This window comes from Gavialis gangeticus, unplaced genomic scaffold, assembly GCF_001723915.1.
Source record: "Gavialis gangeticus isolate Ggan-Ray unplaced genomic scaffold, GavGan_comp1, whole genome shotgun sequence".
In the NCBI taxonomy this organism is placed as follows: Eukaryota; Metazoa; Chordata; order Crocodylia; family Gavialidae; genus Gavialis; species Gavialis gangeticus.
The window spans coordinates 47,223,363-47,238,943 of NW_017729030.1; the positions used below are offsets into that span (position 1 = coordinate 47,223,363).

Sequence of the window (15,581 nt, forward strand, 5' to 3'; positions counted from 1 at the left end):
ATTCATTTAATTTATAATAATACTAGCCCTAGTTAAAGCTGGGGTAGAGGTGCTGCTTGTTAGTGCATCATAGCTGACTTCAACTCCTGTGGAAGTAAATGGGAGATGATGAAATTTTTAAAGTCGTAAAAACCGAATAATTTCAGAGGTTTACAGGATACAGCTATTGATATCCAGGTCCTCATATCACTTCTAATTATTCTTTTTGTATAGCTGTGGTTATTTGTTTTTTAAAAGCTTCAACAGAAGGTGGTTGTTCCTTCTCCTTGTCCTCCTAGCCCCACCCCTAAATTGAATCGTTAAAATAAAGCAAAGTGACTATTGGTAGATGGTCGTGATGCTGCAGCCCAGCTACTCCCTCAAAATTAAAATGAATATGATGACATTAATGCTAGTACTTTTTGGCTCTCATTAGGAACTGAGGAACTGTTGTGTGGTGGGAGCCGTACACATCACATGGACATACTTGAGTCTAACAAGTCATGGTACTTACAGTCTTAAGTGATGGATACTACTACATTTTTATTCGTTCCAACTTGTCTTCCTCCTCATCCTCATGTACCTAGATTTCAAGAAGTTGTTTAAAATCCTGGAAAGGATGGATGATCAATGTCTGCCCTCCCTCAGTCCATCCTTTCTGGTCTTGGAAAATTTTGAACAAACTAGAGAAGTTTAGCTTATCAGGTGAAAGTACACCCAGAATTTTGCTTTTCCAGGGGAAACATGCTTTTTATTGAGGCTCATACAAGCCAAAAGAAAAAAAGTAAGTAGGCTAAAAATACACCCATTTGAAAATGCCACTGGTCACTCAGTGTGGGTTAGTTGCACTGGCTTAAAAGGGTATGAAGCTTTAAAAGAGGACATTGAGATCTGTGCTCACTACACCCATTTGCCAGTTTCATTATTTCTAGAAAATAGACTTTTATACAAAAAGTGAAACAGACTAAAGAAAGCTTTTATACTTAATTCACTGTTTTTTAGATGCTGACAAGCATTCAGTGCTGCTGGTATATTTTTGCTGCTATTTATTAGAGAATAAGGTGAGGCAGTAGAGAGGTTTGAAGTAAGAGAAATAGGATAAAGAGTAGGGCTCAATAGCTACATCTAGCCATCCTTGACCTCTTGGGTCTGTTTTTGTTGTGAAATTGTAGGCTCTTTGACAAAATGACCCTACCTATGTATGATTCATAGCACAGAAAGCACGCTTATTGAAGGTAGTCATATTCTGAATAGTGTCTGCAAAAACAAACAACAACAAATAAGTGCAGGGAGCAACAGGGGAAAATTTACTCCATTTGCAAGCAAAAAGTCTTTTTCCCTAGCTAGGAAAGTTAAGTTGTTGGGGGTGTTCTGTTTTGTTTTGCTTGTTTTGTTGTTGTTCTTCTCATGGGTTATCCCTAGTAGTAAAATAAAGTTTGACAGGCCAAATTATGTCCTTAGTTAGATCTGTGCAATCCTGCTGAGAGCAATATATACCTTGGAATTGAACATTAATCTGATTCTTGAGAATGTTTCCATCCCAGCTGTGTGCCATTGTTTTGCTGCTTATTTTAATTAACAAAACAAGCAGACTATTTGCATATACATCTTTTGAGTTTTAGAGGAAGCCCTTGTTACACAGTTGTTGTTCCAGAAAGTAATACCTTTTCCTCCTTAAAGAGTTGCATATCTCTATTAAAAAGAAGCAAGATAAAGATTGTTACTTTTCACTAGATCTGTTCTCTCCCTTCTAGGAAGGGAAAAGATGGCCGCTTCTGCACACTACTGCCCACAGCAGTGTTGTGCAGGGTTCTCCACAATAAAGATGTGCTACTTGATTATTTTATAGCAACAGGTGTGCTGGCTTAGCACAGAATAACTGTCTCATGCTTTCCCTCTTTCAATTATACCTCTTCCTGAAACTGGCAGCTGCTCCAGAGATCAACCTCCTCCCCTGCTGTACTAAGCCTTAGTAGTTTGTTATTCCATATGGTTGAGGTCTACTACCTGACCAGAAGCTTGCAGGCTTAAACTTGGGGGGGTGGGGGAGAGTAAGAATGGTATGCACTCCCCTTAGTGTTTTGAACTCTTGGCATTCCTCTTCCTTCTGAGTAACCTCCTGGCCACGTCTTCACTGTTGGGTGGTCAGCAATGGAGTTTAAGTCCTTTTTTGCTTAGGTGGAGGCTGCTGCCCTTCAAAATAGCACTTGAACTGCACAAAGTGCTCAGATCAGAGTGACTGTTAGCAGTTGATGAATTATGCTAACAGCATACAGCTGATATCAAGGTTCGTTTTTTGCAGACAGGTCTTGCATTAGGGCAGTGCTCCAGTAACTCTGCAGTGAAAATGTGTGGTCTCTTTTGAGACCTTGTTTCTATATGCCCTGCAACAGTACATTTCTGTAAAAGCAGACTTTTCAACCTTATTTTGAAGAAGCTGGCATTTTATTCTTTTCCTGGGATCAAAGCTTTGACATGTATGTGAGTTGCAGTAAGAGGGGAAATACAGATGTATATCTATCCATACTATGCCAAGTTCTTACTACTATATTTTGTTAAACAAGGGCCCATTTCCAGTTGGAGAGGTGTGTATGTGTGTGCGTGTGCATGCATGAGGGAAAATCTGGTTCATGTGCTCTCTCGCGCGCGCTCTCCCAATTGCTAAAACCATATGGAAAAATATCCTGTTCCTCCAGCTATTTTAAAAAAAATACTATAAATTGCTTGGCTTCCTGTAGTGTCATGTATGTCATTGTTTAATGTGAGGTAAGGGTGGGAAAGGTAAGTGGTGTACTTTCTTTCAGAAATTAAATTTAGAAAAGTTAATAGGTTGGCCTTCATCCACAGGAAGTGGAGAGATAGGGAAGTAGTTCTGTAGTGCCCAGAACAGTAAGGAAGAATTATGAAGACAGGAAAGGAGAAAATACCTTTAAATGTGAGATCTCATTGTTTCCCTTTTTATTGCTGATTTATTAGGCCAGCAAATGTTTGTTGTGATAAATGCATTGTTTGAACTTAATGAGCAAGAAGTGCTAGAAGGTTTCTGCACAACCATAGTTAAAGAGAAATTTGAATTTGATGGATGCTGTATTGAAAATAGTGCAAGTAGTTTCTCTCTCCCCACCCCCAAACAGTTGATCTGAATTTGGATTTTTTAAAATATTTCCTTAGAAACAAAAAAATAATGTTTGTGGTCGTGCAAGCACACATCTCACACTGATATGCTCTATGATGCACGAGTCCAAAGATTGAAATCTTCCAGCATATGGTATTTGGAGATGCCTTGCCTTAAAAAAAATGCCCTTATTTGGAGTGCCATTTATAACACAGAGAAAGCTTTCATACTTAAACCAGTCCACCTAAAAATGTTACCACAGGTCAAGTACTGTACCAAAAATTGAATGAGATCAACTTCAGCTAATTCTTTTCAACACAAGTCTTGGGTTGGTCTGTGAAACTGGTGCTTATTTGCAGTGACTCTAATATTTGTGTATGTGAGAGTCTAATGGTCTGAACCTGCAAACCCTTCCTTAGCTAAGCTCCCCATATATAAGGATTATAAGTTTGGGCTGGTCTCTTTTTGAAAAATGACCATGGATTCACCCAAGGCAAGAAATGCTCCTACCTTCTTCTGAGCTCTTCTGTATTTTGAAATACATTTGCAAACTTCTTTCAGCAAAGAGAGGGCATTTCAGACAGAGGTGTGAGGAGGTCCTTCAATAAAGTGCCACTCTTAAAATTAGGGTCTAGAACTCTTGCTATGTATATACTAGGAGCACTTTATAATGGTGTGGGAATATCCATACACACAGCAGATAAAGTGCTCCCATGATGTTAAAACTGTACTCTGGTACTAATTCAGTAAAACACCTCTTGCAAGTGAAGTGGGTAATACCAGTGTGCACAGTTCTGTCCTTTTGCATATCATATCTATTCATCCCGTAAGTGACATAGTGGGGCCAGTAAATGTCTATATTAGATCCATCCTTGGTTCCCTGCTCAAAGAAGCAGCCAGATTTGTGGGATAGTGAATTGCACTCTTGAGGTGAGACTGCAGTTTCTTGGGTACCTCTTTCTCCATCCTCTTTCAATTTTTTTGTTGCCCTGACCACCACCATCCCCCCCCTTACTCCCTTTCATCTTCTGGGCCAGTTCTTAAGAAACTGACTAGCTTTAAAAGGAGTTGTTATCTAGTTGTCTTCTGGGCAGGGAGGACCAGAGGGAATAGTGTTATTTCTCTTCCGCCATTTCTTTCCCTTCCTCTCCCACCCTCCAAAAAAAAATCCACACTGAGTATTAAAAAAGTAATCTTTTGAGTGATTCATCCTTTCCTATGTGAGGAGTTTAGAAGCAGATGCTGAGGACCTGAAAAAGCTGACTGAGATTCTTATATCAGCACATCTGGTATCGTGTTTGTATCCTCAATTAAAAAGTTATTTGTTTCCCTGGAGTACATGGGCCTTGGGAGCATGATGAAACTTAACAGTGCTGATGTGTATTTCCCTTGTCCCATAGTAGCATATGCTGGAACTTGTTTGCCAGACAGATTGTTCAGTTTCCATTGTACTGTCTAATTCTATTTAAACTAGGCATTTGGTAAACTGACATAAAGGGTTAACCCTTCCTCCTCCCCTTCCCCCTTTTTTATATATTAACTCTTAAGCATGTTGCCTAGACTAAAAATAAAGTTACAGCTGTTGGGACCAGGCTCAGTTCAAGGCCCATGTAGTATTAACATTGTCTTCAGAAAAATCTGTCCTCATTAGCAGGGTTTTGGGTTACAGACCATTACATGATTAGCAAGGGGACCAAGTGTGCAAAAAGGAACTGTATGTCAGCATTAAACTGTGAAATGCACTTACATTGCACTACTGTCCTCGTGTGAATAGAATGAAAATGTGGGGTTGCAGCTTATCTCCCTTTCCCACCTCTCTCCTGGCCCTTCGTGAAAACGAGTTTACAGCTGGGAATCTGGACAGCTAGTGTGACCATTATGAATTTAAGTTATGCACTAGCAGGATGTAAGGAAAGGGTTATTGCTTATGCACATGTTCCTAGAATGTGGTGACCTCATTTCTGAGGCACATGAATATGACATAGGGGATACAGAAGGAAAAATAAAAAGTGGGGTCCTGACAATGTCGTCCTTTAGAATCAGGTTTTTAATGTGTTTCGTTTCTGCTTTCGTTACAGTTCTTCCTCCAGTGCTGGTTCCAAGACACAGTGAATACAACCCTCAGCACAGCCTCTTGGCTCAATTCCGCAACTTGGGACAAAATGAGCCTCACATGCCCCACAATGCAACTTTCCCAGACTCTTTCCAGCAACCCAACAGTCACCCATTCCCACACTCTCCCAATAGCAGTTATCCTACTTCTCCTGGAAGCAGCAGTAGCACGTATCCTCATTCTCCAGCCAGCTCAGACCCAGGAAGTCCTTTCCAGATGCCAGGTATGTTTGCCTTCTGTAAAGAATGGATGGTATTGATAGATATTTGAGTGATGGATATTTACCAACGAGTATAAGACCTCCGCCCAGTAATTAGATTTTTTATGTGGAAAATTTTATAAAGTTGTTACAATTTTTCCAGGTATAGGATCTAATTATTGGAGATTTTGCCTTGAATTTGGTCCCCTCCTGCTGCTATAACAGGGAAAATAAAACCTTGGTGTCAGGTAATATCCTTGTTCTCTCAACTTCTGTGCCCATCCTTTATTGTCAAAACCTGCTCTTCCTGAGCACATGGATGCGAGGAGAAAAATTTGCAAGTAGGCACATTTACTGTAGGTACCCATATACTTAGTTCAGCCATAATTGATAGTAGTTTCCCTTTTTTTGAAACTGCTGCAAGTTTTTTAGCACAGGTACTCCAACACATTTTAAGCAGCACTTTTGTACATACTTAGCTATAGTACATTATGCATGATGTTAGTCCAAGGCCAAAAGACTTATGATTTACCCTATAACTCATTGGGCTGGGCCCCAGCAGAGTGGACAGCATTTCAAGCCAAGGTGACCCCACAACTCAGCACTGTTCAGTATGTGTGTATATTCCAGTACATCTTTACCCCTCTCCCCGCTCCCCAGAAGATCCATGTGCTAATTAGCCCCCAGTCATGACTGGAACTGGGTATTCTTGTCACATGAGTCCAGGGATCCTCCAAAATTTATATACAGATGAGGCACAAAGCAAGGTGGTCTGGCTCTACCTCATGGAAGGTGAGACCACACTAATCATATATGATAGGCTGAGAGAGGGGAGGACAGATGGATTTCTGGTATGTTGTTTGAGGGCCTGTTTGGTGATGTGCGCCAGACATTTAAGGCTGGTGAAGAAACAATCACTGGAGATAAGGAAAGAAAGAGACAGCTTAGCTGTGGGAGTGAAGAGAAAGTGGAAATGTATTCAGTGTAGTGGCTCACCATGACTTAAAAAAGAGCTGGTGGTGAGGGGACTGCAGGTAATGGGCACCAGCATATATTTTATTCAGATGGTTTGCCCTAGCCCAGGGGTAGACAGCTCCCAGCATGGGTGTTAGTATGTGGCATGTGTAGGAATCTTGCTGGGCATGTATGCCTTAGGGCAGATGGTGGGAAAGGAACCATGGCTGTGCTGCCACAACAAGGATCAGGCCCCTCGCTGTCCATCCCTGGCATGCCAACATTTTACAAATCAAGGTTGCAGGTGTTTTTATTTTTCTGCCCAAAATCATTGCCGACCCCTGTTTTACCCTGTACTTGTGGTGGGTTCCTACTGGCATTTTTGGCACCAAGGGAGGGTATCGGAGCTTGCTGTGGCTTCTCTGAGTGCCAGCCTTATATTGCACTACTTTGAGGCCTGGTGTTTGTTTACCTCCTGGGGGAGCGCCTTTTTTCTTCGAGGCCACAAAAAAAAAGGTCCTGTCAGTATGTTTACCCCGTATGGATCATGTTTTTAATAGTCGTGTTTGGTGTTAGCTGCATTTAATCAACTTCATAGTCAGTTTCCATTACTGAGCACGTGCTGTTTTTGGCAGCAGTTTAATGATAAACAATGTATTTAGTGAGGGTTCCTTGTGATCTTAAGATGAGGGACTTTCCCCCCATGCTGACAAACCTTGTTTTGTATATGACTAAATATGGTATTGCAAAATCTTCATCGATAGTTGTTTAGCAGCCAGTATTTTAAGTATGTCCAGTAGCCAATTTAGAGATGGTCATCATCAGGCAATGTTGCCATTAAATAGGGTTGACTAACAATAGCACATCTAGTTTTCCTGTTTTTCCAATGCAGATAAAGTTTGAGTACCTTTTTTCCTTAAAATGTTTCCTTTTTTTTTTTTTAAACTTGTCTAAATTGCCTGTTGAAGTATTTAGTCGTGGTGTACCTTTTTTTGGTTTTTTTTGTGGGGGGCAGGGACGTTTGGTGGGGAGAGGGGTGTTAGAGAAATATTGCTACAGATCATCCTTGTTGTGGAAAGAGACCCAAACATAAATTCAGCATTAGATTACAGTTATACAAAAGAAAGATGTTTCCCAAGGGGATCACACCACCACTACTTGATTAAATTTATTCAAATGGTGATGTAATTCTAAGAAACAAATACACTTTGGCTGAAAAACAGTACAGGTCTTGGAAAGAAGCATTCAGTATATTTTGCTTACTAACAGCAGTGGAACAACTACCTTATCCTTTCAGTTTTGAACATTGCCTATAACATTTTGGAAACCAGGGATGTTTTGCTCATAGATGGAGAATTACCATATAGAAAGCAGCCTCTGAAAAATAATCTTTTTTTAGATTGGACCTTTAAAAACTGGGAGTAGAACACACTACAAGTAAACATTTGTATGTGTGCCTGCCCCCTATAGAGACTAGAGGAGGGAATGGATAGAAAGGGAGAGGCAAGCTTGCAAAAATACTGGTAATTTCTCATGTAAAATGGGTATTCTGAGTGAAGGTAATTACTGATAGTTGTCTATCCCCAAAGTTTTTCCCTGGTGTATGAAGATCACAGATCTCTGAGGGTGGTGCTGTCTGCACAAGTCCATGTTGTAAAACTAGGAAATTCTGTAGCAAAACTTTTGTTGTGTGCAGTTCAGGTCATGGAAGGATTTCTATGACCCGAACTCGTGAAGAAACAAATCATTGGAGATGGGGAAAGAAAGGCAAGCTCGTCTGTGGAAATAATGAAGAAGTTGATGTGTATTCAAAGTAGTGGCTCAGCATAACTTTAAAAAGAGTTGGTGGTGAAGGGACTGCAGGCAGTGGGCACCAGCATTTTGTACCTGCTTCTCTGTAGTACAGACTATGCATGATTTTAGCCAAAAGAACTTGGTTTCTAATGAAATAGGTTTTCTTGGATGTGTCATTCAGCAGCTGCTTTATGGAAGTTCATTGGATTTGGTCTCTGAGGAGTCTGTCATCCTGTGTTCCGTGCCTAGAAGTAAAACAGAATCGGCAGCTGCAGGGGAAAAATTGAATGAAGGAGTGGAAGGCATTCACCTGAACCCCCTTCCAGTTGTCATCCCCTCTGCACCTCTCTTTCCCTCTGTCCCCCACCCATCAATATTGCCTTGACTGAAAATGTTAAGTCATTGCCTTGGGACTGATCTCTTGGCAGATATCCATCTGTGTCAGTAGGGAAGGAAGGGGCCCAATTGTGAAAATAATGAGGGGGAGCAGGCTTGTTACCTAGTGATTTAAAAATATCACAGATGCTGGCTAATGGGTTGCCCTTGCCTTTGGCTTTCCAGCTGTACTACATATTCATACTTTCCCATATGCATGTCATTAGTATAATGGATGCAAACAGACAAACAGTTGTGTTTTAGAAGCTTAATAAACTTTTGGTCCATACCACAGGAACTTAAAAGTTCTGTTAGGGTGCATGCCCAGAAAGGGAGAGACTTGCACATTCAAATGGAAAGGATAGAGACTTGAGGGAGTTTAGCTCTTACTAGAGGTTTTTTTTAAAGGGTTTTATATATTCTTTCAGTTAGCTTGATATTTTGAAGAACAAAATTGCTTACAAAAGGAAACATAGTTCTCTTATTTCTTGGTTACTTGCCATGATAGCTAGTTAATGACTCACTGATGGAGTTGTCTAGGATAGGCTGCAGTCTTAATTTGTGAAGGTGAGTGGTAGTTTTCGTATCTTACGCTTCACAGCAAAGGCTTGATGAGCATTAGGAAGGGATTTTCTGTTATAAAATTGGTTAGGTACATTTTGGAAAAGGAGAGCAGGAAACTGAGCGACTGCTTCTACTGTTCTTCTGAGCTGCTAGGAGACTATTGTACATCTTCCAGCAAGTACTTGAAGGAGCTGTGTTGCGAGTGTGGAATTGATGCCCAGAGGGCAGCCTAACTAAGATGTAGTGAGGTGCAAGTGTGCATGAAAAGGTCTAATTGTAACTTCAACATCACAGCAAGCATGGTCACATTCTGTTGGCAGTGCTTACATCAGTGCATTTTCACAGGTTCAGCTAGTAGTTTGGCTCTGTAATGTAGACAGCTGCTTCTAAGACCTTTGACTGAGCTGAACTACTGACTGAACCTGTGAGAATGCACTGGTGTAAGTACTCATTTAGATGAGAGTTAAGAAATTATGTACGTCTGTCGATTTTTAGGTTAAATTTCTGTCACAGTCCCCCACCTATAAAATCTTGACGATGCATCACAGGATGGCTGATAATGTTTTTAATTCATGTGAGATACTTGTGTATTACACTAATGGGGACCATATTGAAAATGGCACTGATGGGTTTAGAAACTCTTGACTCCAAACCCTGTTCTTATTTTCTGTTCACATATTCCATATTAAATATTAATTTAGGACCTGATCCTGAGAACTGCAGATCACTTTCTCATAGAGACATGAATACGTGTACAGTGCCATAAACTTGTGAAGTGCTGTTAAGTGGAAATGGTGCCAAGCTATTATTTGTGGCCAGACAGAAGCACAGTAATTTATATTGCAGTTAAACTTAATATGCACAGTAATTCTTTGCTTCCCTGAATCAAGGTCTGTGATTGCTTTCTCAGATTTCTGATGAGTGGGTGGAAGTTATAGCTGAGTCAGACTGGAAGCATTTCCCAGCTAAAGCTGTGTTTGTGGATATGTATGTATGTTTTAAAGAGGGGGAAGGAATTGTATCTCTGCGTTTTCTATTTTTAGCTGATACTCCCCCTCCTGCTTACCTGCCTCCGGAAGATCAGATGACACAGGATGGCTCCCAGCCAATGGACACCAACATGATGGCTCCCTCAATTCCTCCTGAAATAAACCGAGGAGGCGAGTAAAACATTTCCCTGTTGTGTGTCCTCTTGGTTTCTAAAGTGTAAAGAGCGCTTACCTTTCTTTTTACTCAGTAAGCATTGATCTGGATGAGTGCTATTTATGGGAATATGTAACTATAGACAGTAAGCAAAACTATCGGGAATATTGATTCTTCTGTAGTAGAGGGAAATGTATATGCTCCTAAGTACAAAAGCGTCTTTAAAGCAACACAGAGGGTGTTGTAAGTTTGTCATGTTTTACTTTTTGACTTCCAACCAGAGGGGGTCTAAAAAAGATTTTACAAACTCTGTGTATCCAGGACATAGTCACTGAAGTGAAATTGCTCCTGTGGTAGCATGATAACTGCATGATGGCATGTGATACCTGTCACTGCCTGTTCTTAATAATATGTTAGGGGTATTGATTGATTGAGATGGTATGCTTGATGCTGCTGTTCATAACATATGCAGTTGTTGTTGGGTTAGTAAATTTGGAACAGGGAATATAACTGCCTAAATTGACATTTAATCAGGATGCTGGCACTAATATTATCCCACTTGTGAAATGATCCATGAAATGTTTAAGCAGGTGATCAGGGCATCTGTATACTATTTCTCCTGAAAGAAAGCACAACCAATAACATTCTCTTGGCACTATGCTATTGCACTGGCCCAGTTGTGAGTGCACAACTGTAGCACCCTGGGGTTTTCTTGGGGGTTGTGAAGAAAGTCATGACCAGCACTCCCCCTTCTCCAAATCTAAGCAGTGACCTGGTATGGCCCCAATTAGCTTGAAGAAATGTGATTGCTGCCTGTGGTTTTGCTGCAGGGAGAATTTGTAATCTTTCTTTTTCATTTTGTTTTATATCCTGTGGCACAACATCTTTTAACACCCTGCTTTTTTTTAATGTGCTGCAGATGACTGCTGAGTAAAGGGTTTAGTACATTCAACACAGTGCAAAGTGGTCCCCTCTGAAAATGTACACTTGTATGGCTATTCATGGTGCCAGGAGAGAGAGCAGAGCTCAGTGCTATGAGCAAATAATTATAGTCCCGTGAACAATTTAGCTATACTTTAATTTTGTACCAGTTTTGCTGCAGACTTTGTCTGGGTTTAGGAGGTATATCTGCCCTTATGAAATAACTTCGGTCCCATCTCTGTTAACTGATTTCCTCCTTTAGAGTGAGTTCACATTTGATAAACATACTCTTTGACATTTCTCAGTTGTTTTGCTGATCCATACGCTATTGTGTACATTCCTTGCATTTGACAGAGGCCTAAAGTACGTTTATCAATGTTGATGCCCAACTCTGCAGACTTCTGCACATTTTATTTCTTAATGATGCATTATGTTTGTGCTGTTGGAATTTTTGCATTGTATGAGACTAACAACCAAAGGAAATGGTTTACATGTTTCTTATCATTCTTAATTTTTTAATGGTTAAAGGATAGACATCTTTTCTCCCTCCTCTCCCCCTTTTTTATGTCTAATTTCATTATTTTTCCCTATTTTAACCCACTCTTTCTTTGATGAAAAGGGAAGAAAAATAAACAAGAGCAGACAACTGCTCATAAGTTTAAATGTTTTTTTACTCTGTACATTTCTATTTCTGTACTATAGCTAGCCTTGTTATATGTTGACACAGTTAGTATCTCATTGCCCCCTTAATTTTTTTTGTTTAGTTTTTTACGTTAAGCATACTTTCAACACTTTGGTTGTAAATGTTTAGAAGGGTGTTCTTTGTGGAGATCTGTTAGTCTTGAGAGATTTGACCTAACAAGCTGCATCCTGTCAATGAAGTTGGGTAATTTCCATTGTTGGCCCATGCTGGGAATAGAGAGACAAAACGCACCTGCTCTGCATGACTTAAAGCAAATGCAAGGAAGTTAGTGTGAAATCTGTGAGAGAGAGATATGATTCATTCTGCAAGAATGGCCAGCTGGCAAGGTTTCCTCCTGACTTTGAGAACTGGGGCAGAGCTGTAGCTTTGATAGTTACTGGCATCTTAATGCCAAAGTGAAGTGTAGTAACCCCTTAGAAATCATTTAAAGGCTATTTTTACATTGATTTGAAAAGGCTAAAAAGAAAAATAGTGTTGTTAGACAACTTAAACTTCCTCCAGCATTTCCCAGCCTACCTCTGATATCACCAGAAAAATCCTTCACCAAGGTTTTTTGTCTAGAATACATTTTCACTTGACATTGTTACTTGTATTGCTCCTTTTTATCTTTCACTTGCATATTTTCAAAATTCTGTTCATGTCTGTTTTGTCAGAAAAAACTGTCTGGATGAGAAACAGTCTCCTGCAAAGGAAAATACTAAATGTTGGCATCACTTTTAAGAAAGATTTAGTAAGGTTAGGAAAAGGATCAGCTGGCTGGATGAATAAGTTTCCCACAATCCCAGTTTTGTTTTTCATTTTTCATACTTTGGCCTGCTGTTAGCAACTCATGGCATTAGGGTGCTGATTCTGAATCTATGTACTAAGAATGAAAATAGCCTTCATGAAGGAACACATATATACACCAACCTTATCCTTTATCTTCATTTTTTTGAAAGCAGTTTTTAATAATGGGTTGCTATATTGGGTACTTTAAAAAAGCACATTGATTGTAGGTGTCTGAAGTAGTGCACAGTATTGTTGGACATCCCATGTGCAACTCCACTGGTAGAGAATTGCTCCTTCATCCAGGAGGAAAAATAACTTCAGTGCATTATTCAAAACAACCATGTATTTATTTCAGGGTTTCAACTGACAAGCTGTGAAGCACCAGCTTCTCAAACTTCTGAAGAATTTGCCAGCTAAATGAGTTTTTATAGAAGAGCAAATCCATAAATCATGCTGTTACCAGAAGCTTGAAAGTTTTGAGGGATCTCTGTTACTTTGGCAAATAATTGCTTTGCAAAATCATGAATTTTTAAATTTTTGATTGGCTTATGTTGAATAGATAAAGAATTGTAATGGCTTATGTTAAATTCTTGTATATATACTCTTAATTTCATGCCATCTTTGTTCAAATGGCATTCAGTTGTTCCACATACATGGTGGCATAGTGTCATAAATTCTCATCATTATGGTTATATTTTTGAAAACCTATGTAATTGTGCTCCATAGCCTAAACCTTTTTTGTTTTTCCATTGTGGCAAGTGTTGGGGAAGGATGTAGCAAACTAGGTGACTGCTGGTACAGGAAAGAATTCCAAAATTTCTGGATTTTAAGCAGTCTTCTACTAGTACAAAAAGACAGATCTGCCACCTGGGTACCAGTGCATTTTGCACACCTGTTTCCTTGAGTTAAAGCTGTTCTTGTGAGGCTGTGAGAACATCCTAGGTCTTTCTAGGGGGTGTGGTTGGGTGGGTGTGTGGGGTAAGTGGTTGGGGTGGAAGCTGTGGGAGGGTGTGGGTATGTTTGGCGTTATGATGTGGGGTGGGGTGTGTGGAGTTGTTGGGAGGTCCTTGGATTCCCTGGAGCATACCAGTCAGTCCCTGGATCTGCATGTGGTGGCAGTGAGTGGGGCTAGCCCTGCCTGGCCCCATAGCATGCAGCTCCCCACTCTCCCACCCCAGTCTCAAGCCACAGGTGGTGGCAGTATGCAGGAACAGTTCCACCCAGCCCAATAGTGCTTCTTCTCCCCTCTGCTCCCCACCACCCCCAAGTCCCTGGCCACATGTGGTGGCAGGGTATCAGGCCAGCCCCAAAGCACGCAGTGCCTGCACTCCTACCAGAGTCCCTTGCCGCAAGTGGAAACAGCATGCGGGGTCAGCCCATCCCAGCCCCGTAATGCAGATTTCTTGCTTGTGGACCAGAAAAAAGGGTAGGAGTCCCTGGGGTCAAAATGCAACAGAGTAGGAGTGGCTAGCCTGTGGCCTGTGCCACTTGAGACAGGGCAGCCATATGTGGTGCATAGCAATGGATCAGGCAGGGAGCAGAAAGCAGGGCAATAGTTTGAGCAAGTGAAGGGGATCTGAGTGGTACTCGGGTAGGGTGTGGGGCTTTCAGTACAGTATGCCTGCCAAAAAAAGGTTGTTCCCCACTGTGGGAGAGAATTCAGGGCAGGGGGCAGTATCTGATGTCTGTATCGCTGTGTGGTAACTGAGAACCTAGTGCATAGTCCATTACTTTGGGACCAGCTACTAACTTGGATGTGTATATGAAATACAGTATCTCTCCTTTCTCTGAGTTCATAACAAGTATATATGGGTTCTCTGTGTAAGTCTTGTGACTTTTCACTGTATTTGTGCAAATTCCTATCTCTAGCTCTGAAAATGCTAAAAATATACATAGCACAGATAGACATCAGAGAAGAACTGCACTTAATTACAGTTGTTATCCAGCTCTCCTTTCAGTGATCTTAAGCCAAAGTCTCCAAGTTACAGATCTTTAAAGCTCAGCCACTCATTAGTTCCAGGGCTGTTTTAATTGCAACCTTTTCTTTGTTTCTTTGCAGATGTTCAGGCAGTTGCCTATGAAGAGCCGAAACACTGGTGTTCCATTGTCTACTATGAACTCAATAATCGTGTTGGGGAGGCATTTCATGCCTCCTCCACTAGTGTGCTGGTGGATGGTTTCACTGATCCTTCAAACAACAAAAACAGGTTTTGCCTTGGGCTTCTCTCTAATGTTAACCGAAATTCCACTATTGAGAACACAAGGCGGCATATTGGCAAAGGTACATTTCGCTGTCTTATTTCTGTTCTTTGGCTTAACATGGCAAACTGGGCTTTTTGCCTCAAGACCAGACTATCATGCGTTGTGCAGTGTTCACTAGAATGCTGGCAAGTATGTAATTTGCTTGCCAAGTGTTAGAAGCAAAGAGCTGTTCTCACCTGTTATATAATTGTCGGAAGCTTTCTGTCTTCTAATCAGTCTTTTCATTGTCTGAAGGTACTTAGACTGTAATGAAACCAGCTGCCTTAAACACTTGTTCTAATTAAAATTAAAGAGCTCTGCTGTTGAGGTTTATGAGCCTCAAACCTGAACCATAGAATTGAACAAATTATTTTGGGACTAAGAGTTATTGACACAGACAACTTAGCTGTGCAGAAATGTAAACCTAATTAATTTATTATACATTTTAAAGAAGAGATTTCTAAAGGCAGAAAAGACAGTTTAGCACCCAAAAGTTGATTTTCAGTGAATGTATGTGACTATCTACCCTTTTGTGACTTAGACCAGTGTCCTGCAAAAGAACTGGCATCGGCTACATTTTGTGTTTAGCGCCAGCATGGTTAATTTTGCAGATATGTAAATGAAATGCAGAATTGTCATCTCTTAAATATATGGTGAGGACCCAGCATAACAGGGTCCCTAGGTGCTACCATAATACAAATAATGTAAAGAA

At 40.6% G+C, this 15,581-nt stretch overlaps 1 protein-coding gene across 2 annotated transcripts in view; it reads left to right on the forward strand.

The window, feature by feature from the left end:
- SMAD1 (SMAD family member 1) overlaps positions 1–15,581 on the forward strand; it is a 90,547-nt gene that overhangs the window by 63,059 nt on the left and 11,907 nt on the right. For both annotated transcript variants that reach the window (XM_019522158.1, XM_019522156.1), the window contains exons 3-5: positions 5,173–5,430; positions 10,137–10,253; positions 14,688–14,909. In XM_019522158.1, the coding sequence (XP_019377703.1) occupies positions 5,173–5,430; positions 10,137–10,253; positions 14,688–14,909 (597 nt within the window). The remainder of the gene's footprint in view (positions 1–5,172; positions 5,431–10,136; positions 10,254–14,687; positions 14,910–15,581) is intronic.